This window comes from Mirounga leonina, unplaced genomic scaffold (genome assembly GCF_011800145.1).
Source record: "Mirounga leonina isolate KUSES-001 unplaced genomic scaffold, KU_Mleo_1.0 Mir_151, whole genome shotgun sequence".
NCBI classification, from domain to species: Eukaryota; Metazoa; Chordata; class Mammalia; order Carnivora; family Phocidae; genus Mirounga; species Mirounga leonina.
In genome coordinates this window covers 316,791-333,972 of record NW_023270377.1, presented here as the reverse complement: position 1 = coordinate 333,972, position 17,182 = coordinate 316,791, and the positions used below count along the sequence as shown (strand labels likewise).

The following is a 17,182-nucleotide window of genomic DNA, read 5'->3' as shown; positions in this document are numbered from 1 at the left end:
CCCTCAGGACAGCATCCCCCTCAGGAGTGCATTCCCTTCAGGACAGCGTTCCCCTCAGAGCAGTTTTCTCCCCAGGACAGCATTCCCCTCAGGACTGCATCCCCCTCAGGAGTGCATTCCCTTCAGGACAGCATTCCCCTCAGAGCAGTTTTTTCCTCAGGACAGCATCCCACTCCAGACAGCATTGCCTTGAGTACAGCGTTCCCCTCAGAGCAGTTTTCTCCTCAGGACAGTGTCCCCCTCAGGACAAGTTCCCCCTGAGGACAGTGTTCCCCTCAGAGCAGTTTTCTCCTTAGAACAGGATCCCCATCCCAACAGCATTCCCCCAAGGACAGCACTCCCGTCAGCTCAGCGTTCCCCTCAGGTGTCTGTTCCCATCAGGACAGCTTTTTCCTCAGGACTGCATTTCCATTAAGACTGCAGACTGTCAGGACAGAGTGCCCTCAGTTGAATCTCCCCCTCAGGACAGCATGAGAGGTTGTAGGTGCTACGGGCTGACTGCTGATCTGTGATCCACAGTGGGACATCAGCCCCCGCCTTACCAGTCCGTATGCACTTGTTGCCCCCGTTGCTGAGCTCACCATCCTGCAGTGGGATGTGCAAAGCCTGTCTAGGCTGGCGTTGGGGTTTCTGTCCACATACCTGCTGCCTCATAATTCAGGTTTTTTTCCTCAGAGGTGATAGGGCTCCCTCGGGTAAAGTGCCAAAGAAAGTACAAACAGAGTATTTGTCAGCAACGTGGCAGAAGCAAGATGTCCTCTCATTAGGACTAGTTGTCACAGGTGTTGAAAACAATGGGGCCAGCTGTGATTTCACTGTTCAGGGGTCTTACTCTGGCTAAACAGACCTGGGACAGGCCTGCCCCACCTGTGTGTTCATCCTGGGGCAGCCCTGCGGCATCCTGCCCAGAGACTCAACCCCACTCGCACTTCTCTGGGTTCCTAAGCCCTCATGGCCGCTCACCAGACTGGCTGCCACCCCCAGCCGAGGCCTGTTGCGCTTTCTACCCAATGCAGCCCGACTCCTGACTTACTCATAGGCCCCATTCCGTTCCTAGAAACCCGAAGGACCCACAAGATCACTCAGTTGTGTTGTCAGAGAGCCCTGCTCAGGGCCCCCTTTCTTAACCTGAGACTTTTTTTGGTTTTCTCAGCCAGGTGGTAAATTAGTCATTTCTATCTATTCCAAAAGCACTTGCACAAATTTAAAATCAAAATCCACACAAACCTCTTTGAGGATATCATACCACAGACGTTACGTTTGGTAATACTAGTAAAACAAACTGATTTCATATTAAAACCTCCCAGGAGGTAAGGAGGGATTGGTTGGGTTTCGTATCTGTTTAATACTCAGAATCCATCCACGTGTGTTCTTGGATCTGTGCCGTACAAATGCGGGGACTGACGACTCCCTCTCCGGTGACTGGGTCAAACACCCGCCCTGCTCTGCGTGTAGGTGGGGGACGCGCAGCCTCTGCAAGGGCTGAGGGCAGAGCCAGAGCATGATTTGGTCACTCCCCACCGAGCACCGCTCCCTGGGTCCTGTGAGGTCCTGTGAGGCGTTTCCAGCCCTCTCAACCTCAGCCCTTCGTCTGTCAAGTGGGGATACAGCCCTGTGTGCCCCCAGCACGGGCGGTGGGCGGTGGTCGCTGGCTGTGGACGAGCGCCGCCCTCGCGTCTCACGCCTGCTGGGCCGTTCTTTTCCGTTCGGCCCGGGGGGAGTCCCGGCTGGGGTGTGACGTCCACGCTGGGAAGGCTGTCCAGCTGCTTGCCAGCCGCCCCCCCTCCACGTCTCCTATCCTAAAGCGCCCCCCCCCCCCGGTGTGCCTCCACAGGAGTTTACCAGCTACTTCCAAAGGCATGATGAAGTCCTGACAGAACTGGAAAAGGCCACCAGACGCTTTAAGAAGCTAGAGACAGTCTACAAAGAGTTTGAGCTCCAGAAAGTCTGCTACTTGCCCCTTAACTCATTCCTGCTGAAGCCCATCCAGCGGCTGGTGCACTATCGGCTGCTGCTGAGCCGGCTGTGTGCGCGGTACGCGCCTGCGCACCCCGACTACGCCGACTGCCGCGGTGAGTGTGGGAGCTGGACCCCTGCCCCCCGGGGCTGCCTTGGCCTCGCGCTTAGGAGCCGGGGGGCGCCGCGCTCGCAGCAGCGTGGCCGCGGTGCTGGGGCCCGCAGGGCTCCCAGGTGGGACCTGAAGGCTGGCTTCCTTACGGGGGAAGTACAGGGTGCGAGGCCTCACCCCAGAAGGGCCCAGTACCACGGTGGTCAGCGCTGGCCTCGGCCCTCCCCTCCCGTCCAGCGGGTGGAGGGAGCGGGTCTGTGCCTGTCCCTGGGCTCTTCTGCTCCGGGGCGGGGCCCCCTCTGCTGCACATCTGAAGTGTGGGGAAGGACTCTGATCGCCTGGAAGGGCGCAGGGAGTGGCCTTCTGCTCCGAGGGGCCCCTCCACAGCACCCCCCCCCCACCCAGTGCACTGGGGGTGGAGAGCAGCTCTCAGAGTGACCTGCCACCGTGGGCGCTTCTGTCCCCAAAGCCTTGGCTCTGAAACAACCGTTTGGGTCACGATGGCCTGTTAGAAGGTTCTGATCTAGATGGACTTGGTCCTTTTTGCGTTAAAGAGACAAAGGAATAAACCCTGACCTTTAAACCTCCAGAGGGTTTCTAGTTGTGTACATCTAGTGCCGGAGTTTTCACAAGTAAGTCTACCACTGTCACTAAAAGATGAAAGATGACTTAGCTTTTCCTTCTAGCTGGTCTCCCCTAGTCCTAAAGGGGAGAAATAAGATGCTTTCTGATGGGTCATATGACATCTTCCTTTCTCATCGTTCTCAAAGCAAGTGTTTTCTGTTTGCTAAGAGCAAGGATAAAATTGTCAGAAATGCTTTGAGGCATTTTAAGGGAAATCCGAAGTGCTGCGCATTTATAAAGCTCCCGCTGGCGGCGGGGTGGGTGCTACCGCCGATGGGAGGCTCGGGGGCGGTGGGGGGCGGGGCGCCAGTGCGAGCGGAGAAGGATGGGCCCACTTGCCACTGGGGGGTTCCTCCTTAGTAGGACCCAGCCTGTAGGCTGATGCAAGACCCCAACGAGGTGGCATTTCTGAACGTGCTGTGTGAACTGTGAACACAACAGAGGGGTGATAACCCAACAGCCTAGACGGGTTTGCTGCAGAGCCTGGCTGCCTCCGAGCCCTGGGAAAGCCACCGATGGGGGCCCCTTCCCACCTGCTCCCCTACCCATAGGCCTCAGGGAAAGCTTGAGTTTGAACCTACTGGGCAAAAGGGGGTACCTTTAGGTTGGGGTTTGAGAAGGTGGCTTTGCATCGTTGTTTTATCCTTAGTTCAGTGTTTCCCAAGGGCAGTGCCTGGCGCGGGCCAGGCACCAAGCGTGTTGATGATCCTTCAACAGGACAATGGATCTGTGGAGACCCAGGCGCAGGTGGGCCTGGGGACATCAGTCTGGCATCAGGTCAGAAGTGCATCTCCAGATTCCAGCAGCTCCCAGTGCCAGTGCAGGGGCAGTGGTGAGCCCACATGGCAACCAAGCTTCCGGCCCCCCGCTCCACGCACATGCAGTGGCTGAGTGGTGCGGGGTGCCGTCCGAGGCAGACACGGGCTAGGCAGCCCGCAGTGGATGAGCAGAGCAAAGCGAGTCTCCGCCTGACCTCGTGTCCAGACTTGAGTGGGGCCCTGAAGGACAGTAAGGCCAGATGGGGCAGGAGCTCAGGAGTGTTTACAGAGCTGACCCTGGGTGTTAGCCCTGTGGGAGCATCCCTGCGGCTCTTATGGTGGTCCACTTTACGGAGGAATAACTCGCCAAAGCATGTGCTTTCTTATCTTTCTCCTCTTAAAGCCATGAGGCAGGTGTCCTCACCCCACTGGGAGCAACCAACTTGCAGGGGCGGAGCCAAGGGGGCAGACGTTTCCTGCTGCGCCTCTTGGGACCACCAGGCACTGTGGCCAGGGTGTCAGTGGGGGTCCTGGCCGGAAGACAGCAGGTTCTCTGATGTGGTCACTGCGCTCCGGCTAAGCAGCTGATTCCAGTGTGGCCTGGTCAGGACCGCGCAGACCGCCCTCCATGTCTGCTTCTGTGTTCTGTCTGCATGAGATTCCCTTTCTGATTAGAAACCTTCACATCTGTACTGGAACTGTAAGATCAGCACCTGTTCCTCCATTCGAGGAGAAAAGTACAAATGTTTTAAAGATGCAAATTATTTAGCCTCTAAACTACAGTTGGCAATTCTCCCAAAAGAACAAATACTGCTGCGCCCAGAACATGAGTTCTTCACAAAGACTGTTCTCTTTTTACCGAGCTTGAGTGTCAGCTAGTCCACTGTTTGGGCTGAATAAGTCCAAGTTTCGGGTCAGCTGCGGGGACCCCCACTTGCTGCACTGGCAGCTGAAAACCAAGGGTGGCAGTCCTGTGAGGAGTTGGGAGCAGAAGGTTCCTTGAATTAAACCTGCCTTTTAAAATGCGAGTTCCTGTCCCAAAGGGGTGAGTGGGGGGGTTCCGTCCGTGCCCACCTGCCTGGGCACCTGTACGAGGGGTCTTTCCCCACAGATGCCCTCCAGGCCATCACAGAGGTGACCTCCACACTCCAGCACAGCCTCGCTCGGCTGGAAAACCTCCAGAAACTCACAGAGCTGCAGCGCGACTTGGTTGGCGTAGAGAATCTCATCACTCCCGGCAGGGTGAGTGACTTTGAGAAAGGTCTTTGAGATGGTCACTTCATTGTTTTGTTTTGTTTTTAATTCCAGTGTAGTTAACATACAGTGTTCTCTGAGTTTCAGGTGTAAAATCTAGCAGTTCCACAGTTCTGTGCATGACTCAGTGCTCATCACGCTGAGTGTGCTCTAATCGCCGTCACCTGTTTCACCCATGCCCCCCACCCGCCTCCCTCTGGTAACCATCAGTGTGTTCTCTATAGTTCAGGGTCTGTTTCTTGGTTTGCCTCTTTTTTTCCTTTGTTCATTTGTTTTGTTTCTTAAATTCCACAAAGAGTGAAATCACATGGTATTTGTCTTTCTCTGGCTGGCATATTTCACTTGGTATCATACTCTCTAGATCCATCCATGTTGATGTAAATAGCAAGATTTCATTCTTTTTTTATGGCTGGATAATATTCCATTGTACATACACCACACCTTCCTTATCGATTCATCTGTCAGTGAACACTTGGGCTGCTTCCATGTCTTTGCTATGGTAAATAATGCTGCAATTAACATAGGGGTGCATATATCTTTTCAGATTAGTGTTTTCTTTTTCTTTGGGTAAATACCCAATAGTGTGATCACTGGATCATGTGGTAATTCTATTTTAACTTTTTGAGGACCCTCCATACTGTTTTCCAGAGTGGCTGCACCAGTTTGCATTCCTACAACCTTGCCAGCACGTTGTTTCTTGTGTTTTAAAGTCGTCCTAACAAGTGTGACATGGTATCTTGTTGTAGTTTCCATTTGAATTTCCCTGATGATAAGTGATGTTGAGCATCTTTTCATGTTTTTGTTGGCCATCTGTAGGTTTTCTTTGGAGAAATGTCTGTTCATGTCCTCTGGCCATTTTTAATCGGATTATTTCGTTTTGTGGTGTTAAGTTGTGTAAGTTCTTTGTGTATTTTGGATATTAACCCTTTATCAGATATGTCATTTGCAAATACCTTCTCCCATTCAGTAGGTTACCTTTGTGTTTCGTTGATTGTTTCCTTTGCTGTGCAAAAACTTATTCTGATGAAGTCCCAATAGTTTATTTTTGCTTCTGTTTCCCTTACTTCAAGAGAGGTATCTAGAAAACTGTTGCTAAGGCTTACGTCAGAGAAGTTACAGCCTGCATTTTCTTCTAGGATTTTTATGGTTTCAGGTCTCACATTTAGGTCTTTAATACATATTGAATTTATTTTCCTGTATGGTGTGAGAAAGTGGTCCAGTTTCCCCAGCACCATTTGTTGAAGAGACCATCTTTTCCCCATTGCATATTCTTGCTTCCATTGTCAAAAATTAATTGACCGTATAATAGTGGGTTTATTTCTGGGTTTTTCCGTTGTGTTCCGTTGATCTCTGTGTCTGTTTTTGGGCCAGTACCATACTGTTTTGATGACTACAGCTTTGTAGTATACCTTAAACTCTGGGGTTGTGATGCCTCCAGCCTTGTTCTTTTTCATTTCATTGCATGTAATTGAGACACATACCACAGAATCCACTGTGCAGTCCAGTGGTCTTTAGTATATCCACAAGATTGTGCCATCATCACCAGTAATTCCAGGACATTTTCATCCCCCCAACAAGAAAAGCTGTACCTGTTAAGTCACTCCCCACCCCCTCCCCAGTCTATGGCAGCTACTCATCCACTCTTGGTGGCTTTGCCTCTCCTGGACATTTCCAATAAATGGACTCACTATGTGGCCTTTTGTGTCTAGCTTCTTTCGCTGAGCCTCCTGTCTCCCAGGTTCTTGCTTTAGTAGGTCAGCACCTCCTTTCAGCGACTGCATCAGTTCCAGTCTCTGCACGCACCACATTCTGTTTGTCCGCTCATCTGCTGTACACTCAGGTTGCTTCCCTTTCGTGGTGATTGGGAATAATGCCGCTGTGAACATTTGTGCACAGGCTCTTGTGTGACCATGTGCTTTCAATTCTCCTGGGTAGATACCTAGGAGTGGAGCTGCTGGGTCACATGGTAACTGTTTCACATTTTGAGAAGCTGCCGGTTTTCTAGTTACTGGGCAATTTTACATTCCTACCCGGAGTGTGTTAGGGATCTGGTTTCTCCATATCTTATCTTTTTGATTCTAGCCATCGTGGTGGTATGTAATGGTGTCTCATTGTGGGTGTGATTTCCATTTCTCAGATGGCTAATGTCAGGTTTCTTGTCCTGTGTTTATTAGCCACTTGTGTGCCTTCTTTGGAGAAATGCCTATTCAGATCCTTTGCCTACCTTTTAATTGGGTTGTCTTTTTGCTGTTGAGTTGTGGGATTCTTTTTTTTTTTTTTAAGATTTTTTAAAATTTATTTATTTGACAGAGAGATAGCACAAGTAGGCAGAGTGGCAGGCAGAGGGAAAGGGAGAAGCAGGCTCTCCGCTGAGCAGGGAGCCCGATGCGGGGCTCGATCCCAGGACCCCGGGATCATGACCTGAGCCGAAGGTAGCCGCTTAACCGACTGAGCCACCCAGGTGCCCCAAGTTGTGAGATTCTTTATCTATTCTGGACCTGAGACACTTAATAGGATTTGCAAATATGTCCTCCCATTTTGTGGGTTGTTTCTTCATTTTCTCAATGGTATCATTTACAACACAGAAGGTTTTTTTATTTTTATGAAGTCAAATTTACCTATTTTCTCTTGGGTGGCTTGTGCTTTAGTTGTCACAGATGAGACACCACTGCCTGGTCCACAGTATGACAGTTTGCCTCTATGTTTTCTTCTAGAAACTTCCTGTGTTTCAGCTCTTACATTTAGATTTGATGGTTTTGTAATTCATTTTTGTGTGGTGTGAGGTAGGGGTCCCACTTCATTTTTTTCCATGTGAATATCCAGCGCCATTTGCTGAACTGTCCATAGACACAGATGTGCAGGTTTAATTTTGAACTCTCAATCCTATTCCATGGGTCTACATATCTACACTGCCTACTTTGTCACTAATGCCTTTTTGAACTCAGTACTGTCAACAGAAGAAACCTATTTTACGGGTTGCATGAGGATGTTTCCTGTCTCAACACAAACATACATGTAATAGAGTGTGGCTGTGTTAGTCGTTTCCATGTTAGCCTTGTTAGAAGGTACAGAGAATGTGGGATCACAAACTCAAAGAAGTGAACTACACTAAAATGTACAGGAAGGTTCTGATCTCCTGGAGTTAGGGCTTTGGTTGGGTGCCAGGATAGCTCCGTTTCCTTTCTGTCCTTAACCACGGGGCTCTGAGTGGAGCTGTTGGCTGGGAGCTCCGGGAGGTCCGTAGGGCTCTCAGTTTCTCGTCATGCCCACCCAGTGTTACAGATGGTGGCCCCTGGGAACTGTCACTGAGGGGTAAGGAGAGTAGCCACAGAGGAGGGGTCGGGTAGGCTCTCTGTGTGGCCTGGGCAGGTTGCTTCACGTCTGTGATATAGAGGGTCTTGGGGCAACAAGGGGACTGCTTGGCCCAGTGCCTTGCACAAAGTAGTTGGTATGTGAACACTTGCTGCCATTGTTTTTAGCTGAACTCTCTAAAAGTCTGAACCCAGGGCTACCGGTCTCCTTGTTAAATATGTGTGTCAGTCAGAGACAGAAACCACACTTTATGTGAGCAGAGGACTTTAAGAACAAGGGTCGTTAACTAGGAAGAAAGTTGATAACGAGGTATCAAAGGGTAAGAAGAACTGGGAAATATCTAAGAGGCAGAATGCAGGTGCTGCCAAGGGCGGGCCCACAGTGTGGCGGGGGTGGGGTTTGAGGGAAGAGCACCCACAGGCCTGGGACATGCTCCCCTGGAGAAGGGGCTGCTGCCCAGCTGGGTCCTTGGGTCTGGGGGTTGGGGGGTCGGGTGGTGGAGCTGGCTCTGTGAGGGCAGGAACCCCTGCAAATAGGATTTGTGGCCGCAGGAAGAGGCAGGAGCTACCCACTCGCCCTCTGCCAAAGAGCAGGGTGGGGAATGTGGGTCTGACGTCAAAGCCGCAGAAGCCTGGAGCTCAGAATCACACTCAGAATCGGGCCCAGCCCATCGTGCGGTGCTGGCGCCATGCCAGGGCATGCCCTTCTCATCTCCTTTTGTCTACAAGGCTCCTGTGCAGTTCTCTTCTCTGTGCCTTTGCTCAGTCCATTTGAGGGCTGGGGTCTTCTGGCAAGTTCTCAGGGTGTGAAGCTCGTGCTCCTACTCATCTGAAAGGACCAACAGATCGGCAGGAGAATATCTGGAAATTGTTCAAACCAGAATTCTTTGGACACTTCCCGCCAGTGGCGCGGGCAGTTAGGGGCCTGTTTTGACATCTGCGCCTTCAGGGGTGGCTGTGTGGGCCTGGGCGGCGGCACTCCAACACCAGTGGGGACGTGTGAGGCGTCCCCAAGTCCTGGCGGTACCATCAGGCCCTGGAGGGAGAGGCAGAACCTTCTCCTCTCCCTCTGTGGCTCCTGCTGGAGCTCCAGCCCCACCAGTGTCTCATCACCTTAGGTTGGAAACCTTGTGGTTTCGGGAACCCTCTCTCCACGTGCCGATGCCCGGGTGGCAGCTGACGCTCATTACCTGTCAGCATTTGAGTGAGAACCAGGTGTGCAGGTGTGCTGTCCTCAGGCTGCTCTGGCCCAGTGTTTCTCAAAGCTGAACTCGAGATCTCCATGCCTAAGCCTTCCAGGAGCTTCCCCTCAACAAGAACAATACCGTTTGCCTTACATGAAGGCCCTCAGCATAGCTGGCCTGTGGTGAGACACCACAGATGCTCAGCAGACAGTCTGGGGACTGATGTGGATGGCCACAGCAAGCAGGCAGGAGGGAAGAGGCTGGAAAGACGTGGAGGGTCCTGGGCAGGGGGGCGCCGTCAAAGGGAGGGCCTGTGAGGGGCTTGGAGAAGCGTCAACAGTGACATCAGCCTGGCCCCGGGCCCCGCCAGCACACCACCCGCGAAGCGGCCTGGGACTGGCACCAAAGGACCTCCTCCCTCTCTTTCAGGAGTTTATCCGCGAGGGCTGCCTTCACAAGCTCACCAAGAAGGGCCTGCAGCAGAGGATGTTCTTTCTGGTAGGTGGGATGAGTGTGGTTCTGTTAGGGGAGCCAAGGCTGTGGTCCAGGTGAGCGGCCCCAAGTCGGACAGCCAGGTGAGGACCGCAGAAAACACTCCCAGCGAGGTGCCATCCTCACTGGGTATTCTGGGCGCCTGTCTGTGGGACCCTCAGAAAGCCAGAAGATAGCAAATCCAAGTCCCTGTTGCTGCAGGCATGTTATGCTGAGCGCTGGCTTTGCCATCGAGAGCTGAGGCCCTCCCCGCGAGGACCCTCGATCGCTTCCTCGTGCCAGTTGGTCGACTCAAGCCTGAGCCATCCTGGCTGAGGGGACGGACCAGCCAGAACTCCCCACTGCCTCTAGCTGGCGGGTGCTGGGCGCTGGCCCAAGAGACCTGCTGACTCGTGGGGTTACTAGCTACCTCTTGTCAAAATAATTTAACCTTTTAAAAAATACTTGTTTGAGCGCGAGAGAGAAAGCATGGAGGGGAAGGGCAGAGGGAGAGAGAAACTTAAGCAGACTCCAACCTGAGCGCAGAAGCCAACGTGGGGCTCGATCTCACGACCCTGAGATCACGACCCGAGCTGAACCAAGGACTGTTAGACATGGAAGCTTGTCACTTAAAGCCTCCCGTCTCAGTTCTCAGACATGCTGCTGTACTCAAGCCAGGGTGTCACAGGCACCAGCCACTTCCGGATCCGGGGCCTCCTTCCCCTCCGCGGCATGCTGGTGAGTGCTTGGGCGCGATGCCGGTCCTTCTCAGGCCGCCATGGTTACATTCTTGGTGCTCCACGGGCCCTGCCTGCAGCCTCTGCCCCTGAGGACGAGGCCCCGGGGAGCCTGGCCTTCAGGAGGAGGCGCAATGAAAGACCCCAGTTGGGCGCTTGGGGGGGTGGAGCTGACACAGCTTCTGAAAGAGACACCTGAACCACTAATTCTAAAGACTATAGAGCCTTTCTCTGTTCTTGTGCTTCTGTCTCTTCCTATAAGAGCAACTGTGCTCCCTTTCTGTCACCCTAACTAGTTGTCTCACACACATGCATGTGCACACGCACACCTTCAAAGGGACAAGACAGCACCACGGGCGAGTGAGGAGGGCTGCAGTTCGGGGCTGGGCTCGGGTCTCCCCTCCGCATTGTGTGAGCTGCCGGGGGGACAGGTCCCCTTCCACCCGTGCGCTGCCGTAGCAGGCCTGGGCCATCGACGACCCTGTTGCACAGCGAGCCCTCTGTCCATGCCACATACCTGTCACACGTCCACGTCACAGGTTCGACAGGACACTTCATGTCGTCTCTGACGAGCCCTTTGTTTTCATGTGACCCAGTTCCTCAGCCTTGCCCTTTGTGCTCAGTGCTTTCCGTGGCCTGACAGAGACCCTGCTTGAAGGTCACGGAGAAACTCCTACACACACATTGACTCATTCTCCATTTGCCCTTGAGTGTAGACCTGCACTCAGCCTGGAACCCATCTTTGGGAACAGTAAAGAAAGGAGGCCAAGTTCAGGTTTTTGACAGGAAGCCCCCGGTCCAGGTGTCCACGGGTGGGGGGTCAGATCCCACTCTGCTCTGTGACACTTGGCCAGTCTGCCTCAATTTCTACCGCCTTCTTCAAGGGTACCTTCTGTGCTTAGCCCTCCATGGTCCTCGGCACTGTCCCTCCTTCCACTGGGCACCTGAGCCTTCGGCAGGCGTAACATTTGGTTCAGCTTTTTTAACCCTCAGCAAAAAGGGGGCCTGTTTGAATGGCACGTGTGCCATCGCCAGAAGCACACCCCATCTGTTCTAAAGTATACTTTTTAAAAATGATACTTTCATCATAGAAAAAAACTGAAAATATAAAAGTCACTCATGACTGGACCACCCAGTAATACACACTGTGGGCATTTTGTGACACGCCCTTCGGTCTTCAGAGGTAACTGATACTCTTGGCGGCCATGCGGTTCGTCGCTAACGTCTCCTTGCTTGTAACCCGGGAGCTGTGTGTTCATTTCGAGGAGATGAGCAGCAGGCTGGCAAGCCAGACTCCAGCTTTCCTATTTCCCTACACTGGGCATTTTGGCTCCATTTAGTTTTTCAGAATTAGAAATGACACCATTGGATCTCTTTCGACACATCCTCACCTACGCCTAAAACATACTGTTTGAGCAGCGGATACATCGGCTTTTGAGTCTCTGAACAGGACCGGGAGTCACTGGTGCAGCACCTGCCCCAGCCGACCTTCCCACTCAGTGCGTCCAAACCTGTCTTCCCACAGCCTGGGGTGGGGGAGCACGGGGTGTTCACCCCTCACCCTCCGCAGTTTGGTGAGGGCACAGCCCTTGGCGGTCAGTGAGGCTGACGGAGTCCGTGTCTCCTGGAGTCTGGGGCCTCCCCCTGGGGTGGCGCCCAGGCGTATCTGTCACTCTAGTCTCTATTTATAGACACCAGCCTGCTCTCAGGGGTCCCAGATACTTTCTCCAGTTTGTAATTCTTTTTTATGTTTCCTACAGTTTGGTTTTATCTTGTAGAATTGAAACCCCCCTGGACAGACACTGTTGTCTTACTCCTGGGACAGCATCTGGCAGAGAGGGCCCAACAAATACCTGTTCAAGGAGGGAAATCAGACATCTCTGTAGTCCTCGTCCAGTTTTTGAGTACAGACTCCGAAGTCCCTCCCCATACCAAGATCATATTAGCACCTTTTCCTTCTGACACATTTACAGTTTGCTTTTTCTTACTGCATGAACTGTCTCCACGTGTGTCCCTGGGTGGCTGGACTGGGCCGCACCACTTGCTTTCCCCCATCCGTGCAGCTGCCCTCCTCATGGCAACAGTTCCCGCCTTCACGCTTGGGGTTCTTTCTGGGCCTTCTATTCCAGGTCTGCGCCACCATCCGTCCACATTCTCCTGAGTCATGTGTTGTGTGGAAGAGTCGCTACGTGGGTGTCCTTTTTAAAAAGTGTTTTGTGCTCTCAAGTATTTAATTCTTCAAAATAAACTTAGGAATCATTTGGACAAATTCCTTCAAAAAACAGCACTCAGATTTCTATTGAAATCGCATTACATTTACATGCTAACTCAGGGTAAGGAAAGACGAACATCTTGACCTTTTCTTGCTGGCCACTGCTCCTGCTCATTTCGGCTCGTGTGCGCCCCACGAGCTCCGTGGTTGGTGTCTCCTGGGCCCCGCGCAGGCCAACTGTCCATCCTGGGGCCGCCTGTAACTGGCTGGTCCCGGGGGACAGACAGCCGGCCCTCATCCTGAACGCAGAGGGAAGGGCGACAGGTCTTGGCTTCAGAAAGAGGACCTCTCTCGTGTTTACATCTTCCTTGTGTTTCTATCTAAGAGATATTATCAGAAATCACACGTTGGATTTTAGCAAAGTGTGTGCAGCACGTAGAGACGTCCGCCCCTTCCCCGTGGACGCAAGGACAGGGCTGGAGCACCCTTGCATTCCTAGAACCTTACTTGATCCTGGGACAATTTCCTGTCTGTGCTTCAGGCTGGGTTAGGTGGTATTTTATCTGGGAGTTAGTCACTTAACACTGAGAGCAGTCGTGTAGGTTTTTCTTTGAATCTAACTGTTAGGTTTTGGTACCAGGTTTATGAAGTGAATTGTCCAATTCCCTTTTTAATAATGAAAATGCTCAATATTTTTTCCTGTGCTTGACTTTCAGCTAATAGTGCTGGACCCACCGGTGAGTAGTTGGGTGCCCTGTGGCCCACAGCTCAGCCACCTGGGTGGCAGGTGCCATGACGTGGGGATCCTCGTGCCTCCGTAGCCCCTCGTAGTCAGCGTAGACTCGCACAGGGCTTCCGCGGCACTGTGTTGGGCTGCAAGCATGGGGCCCGCCCGCCCTGCGCTAGCTCCGGACGTTTGCCTCTCCTCCCGCCACAGGTTGAAGAAGGCGAGCCTGAACGCTCTGTTCCGCACTGTTTCACCATTTGCGCAGCGCAGAAAACGGTCGTGGTGGCAGCCAGGTACGAGCTTTCCACGCCTGCCTCTGGTGGGCCCCGCTTCAGTGGTGTGACCAGGGGAGAGCAGCTTCTCCTTGGGTGGGAAGCTTGTGGCCACTGAGAATGTCCGCACAGAGCGGCCCCCAAGCCTCGGTCCACGGCACTCGACCAGGGGCAGCCTGCGCGCACCAGCAGTCTCCCGGGCACGCGCACTGAGGCACCCTCAAGTCCGGGGGAGGGCCTGCAGGGCAGCCACACCAGGGCCGTCTCACCTGCATCCTGTCCCCACAGCAGGGCTGTAACTTGGTAACAGCCACTTTTCCCAAATCACGTCTGGCGGGGAGGAGGCCCGAGCCCAGTGGTGAGCAGGCGGCTGTCTCTCCCCTATGGGAGCGGGGGGTCCCCAGCACCTTCCCGGGGGGAGAGGCTATCCTCCTCCTGGGTGGGCGCCTGGCTCTCAGCTCCCCCCCTGCCGTGTCCTGACTGATGTCCTGGCTGGTGGCAGCGAGCACGGGACACGAGCGCCCCCCCGCAGCCTGGGCACCTGGACAGGAACCAGCAACCAACCCTGTATCTTGGCACCAGAGACTCCAAAGTCCTTGTTTCGGGAACCAACCCCCCTTACAGAAGCCCCGGTCCCAGCGCTGAAGGGCTGCCTTCCCTCCTCTGCCGCCCCCGACAGCTCCCAAGGGGATGCGGGCGGGGCCCCCAGCGGCATTCCCGACAGCCCCGGGGCCCACAGCGCAGGGCACTCTGACCTCCTGTCTTGCTCTGAGGAGCTGGCACAGCAAGGAGGCCCTGATGGCCCTGCCGAGCCGGCTCTGAGCCTCGGCCCTCCCCCCAGCACTCGCCTGGAAAAGGAGAAGTGGCTGTGTGACCTGAACACCGCCATCGATGCGGCCAAGAGCAGGAGTGACCAATCCCTTGCGCTGCCGGGCAGCGTGGTGTGCGCTCCTCCCCACAGTGAGTCGCCCCTGTGGAACCCCCCCCCCGCACCTCAGCACGCTTCCCCACAAAGCCCCTTTGTTTTGGCGAGCCTGAGTGGGGAGGGGAGGGGCCGAGTGAGAAGCCGACTGCCCACCGGGCAGGGAGCCCGACCTGGGGCTCGACCTTACGACCCTGAGATCATGACCCGAGCCGAAGAGTCGGACGCTCCGACTGAGCCACCCAGGCGCCCCTGCAAATCCATTTTCTCGGTCACAGGCCTCCTGCGAGAGCCCACGTGCTCTCCTTCCACAAGGAACGTTCTGGGCCCCCAGGGGTGGGGAGGGACCAGGAGGGACAGTGAGCTCCTCTGGCAGAAGCACGTTGTGTGGGCCCTGGGGCTCCCTGGTTCCCCAGGCCCAGCCCCTCTGCCGGGCACCAACCGGGGCGCCCCGGGCCCGCCTCGCCCCCTGCCCCCATCGCTGAGGGGGGCGGGTTCCTCCCCCAGGATCCTCTGAGGAGGCCGCTCCGGAGCAGGAGTCCGAAGGGGCCCTGGAGGGGCAGGGCCAGCACCGGGCCAACACCACAGTGCATGTGTGCTGGCACCGCAACGCCAGCATCTCCAGAGCCGACCACAGCGCGGCCGTCGAGGTATGGCCGCCGCGGGCGCCCCCCGCTTGTGAGGGCTAGCGGGCGGGGCTCGGGGGGCCGCTCTCCTGCTCCGTCCCCGTGGGCAGGAAGCCAGGCAGGCAAGTCCCCTCTGGCAGAGCGGCCCAGGCGGCCACCGGGCTGCGGGCTGACCGTCCCCGGCAGGGCTGGTGCCAGCCCGAGAGCAGCTCAGAGCCGCGCGTGCGTGAGGACCCAGGGAGTAGGACCCCCAGGGTTGTCTGGAAAGGGCTCCGCTCACAGGGGCTGCTGCCTCCCCTCCAGCACCTGGAGTAGCCGCTCTGGACTCCAGCCCTTCGGCCCTCAGGCTGCCTCCCACTCTGGGGTGGGGGGGGCGGGGGGAGGGGGGGGTCCGAGTTCCCGTCACAGCCCAGGCGGCAGCAGCAGTGCCAGGTGAGGAAGCCTCCAGAGCCCTAGGCTCACACCGCAGCTGGGGCCCGGCACGCACGCAGGCCCCACGAGCCTGGGGACGGGCACAGTGGCAGGGTGCCCGTGGGCACCAGCCCTGACACGGGGCCCATGTGCCTTGCCCCACGGGGAGGGTTATGAGGAGAGAGTGGGGTCGCTGGGCCACAAGGTGGCCATCCCTGGGTCAGGACTCCGGCCTCCTCACAGCCCGGGGCAGAGGGCAGCTCACTCCTAATCCTGCTGGCGTGGACGCCACGCTCAGGGCCGGGAGCTGGGGAGTCTTGTCAGAACTGCGTTTACTTGGCTCCGTGTGGTCTGTTGGGTCACGGCTGGAATCACTAAATAGGGAAAAGAAACATAGTGTTCCTCTACTTAGTGCCTGGGATTTCATTCTCTAGATTTTTAAATCTCCTTCCGTTAGACAAACAGGCCGATGGGCTCAGAGCAGAGCAAGGCCGTAGGGGCCGACGTTGCATTCTGGGGGAGCAGGCGCTACTCTGCGTGGAGTCCTAGGACACGGACCGGGTCCAGTGGCTTTCTCTTTTCTTGCAGAATCAGCTTTCAGGGTATCTGCTGAGAAAATTCAAGAATAGTAACGGCTGGCAGAAGCTCTGGGTGGTCTTTACCAATTTCTGTTTGTTCTTCTACAAAACTCATCAGGTATGGGTGCCCGGGGGGGGGGAGGCGGGGGGCCGCGGGGGGCCGTGCCTCTGTTGCTGGCAGACGGTGGCCCCTGCTAGCCGCGACTCTTCCAGTTCGGGGGGGCGGTCTTCCGGCTCCTTGACCGGCTCTCCCAGGGCTCCCCAGGCCCCAGCGTGGGGAGGGCGGCCATCAGGACAGAGCCAGGTGGCAGGGACAGCACCTGCAGAGCTGCATGCCACCTCGCAGGACGACTACCCCCTGGCCAGCCTCCCACTGCTGGGCTACAGCGTGAGTGTCCCCAAGGAGGCTGACGGCGTCCACAAGCAGCACGTCTTCAAGCTCCAGTTCAAATCCCACGTCTACTTCTTCCGAGCTGAGAGCAAGTACACGTTTGGGAGGTAATCCTGGGGTCCCCTGCTGCTGAGCACGGCTTCCAGGGCTTTCACCGGTTCTTGCTTTGTCCCATTCACTCCGTGTCTGGGGTTGTCCTTGGGAAGAAACTTGAGCACAAGGTCACGGGTATGACCAGAGCATCCCTTGACTCCCAAGTGAACATCTTGGGAGCTTCTGATGGTCCCACCTCTGCTCCAGGTGGATGGAGGTGATCGAGAGAGCCGGCAGCTCGCCTGGGAGGGCCAGGCGTCCTGAGGAAGAGGCATGAAGCCCATCCTGCCCGACGAGGACAGAGCCGAGGAAGCAGAGCTGGGTCAGCACTTCCCCTGCAACTGCATGTCCCAGCGTCCCCAACATAGGATGGGGGGTGGGGTAGGATGGTGTGCTGGGGGGAAGCCTCGGTGACCTCTGGGAGGGGCAGCATCCCCTCAGCCCCGTGGGCACCAGGAGGATCCCACACGCACGTGAAACTGCAGGCCCAGCTCGGGGTGGAGCAAGCCCCGTGCTCATCCGCCCTCCCCTCTCCCCGAGCAG

The 17,182-nt window shown here is 55.5% G+C and overlaps 1 protein-coding gene across 3 annotated transcripts in view; it reads left to right on the top strand.

The window, feature by feature from the left end:
- FARP2 (FERM, ARH/RhoGEF and pleckstrin domain protein 2) overlaps positions 1–17,182 on the top strand; it is a 112,332-nt gene that overhangs the window by 94,695 nt on the left and 455 nt on the right. For 2 of the 3 annotated variants that reach the window (XM_035006684.1, XM_035006683.1), the window contains exons 18-28: positions 1,835–2,072; positions 4,562–4,692; positions 9,629–9,697; positions 10,319–10,408; positions 13,336–13,356; positions 13,557–13,639; positions 14,460–14,578; positions 15,048–15,190; positions 16,166–16,273; positions 16,502–16,653; positions 16,847–16,961. In XM_035006684.1, the coding sequence (XP_034862575.1) occupies positions 1,835–2,072; positions 4,562–4,692; positions 9,629–9,697; positions 10,319–10,408; positions 13,336–13,356; positions 13,557–13,639; positions 14,460–14,578; positions 15,048–15,190; positions 16,166–16,273; positions 16,502–16,653; positions 16,847–16,916 (1,224 nt within the window). In that variant the 3' untranslated portion in view covers positions 16,917–16,961. The remainder of the gene's footprint in view (positions 1–1,834; positions 2,073–4,561; positions 4,693–9,628; positions 9,698–10,318; positions 10,409–13,335; positions 13,357–13,556; positions 13,640–14,459; positions 14,579–15,047; positions 15,191–16,165; positions 16,274–16,501; positions 16,654–16,846; positions 16,962–17,182) is intronic. The other variant, XM_035006685.1, reaches the window with a different exon arrangement.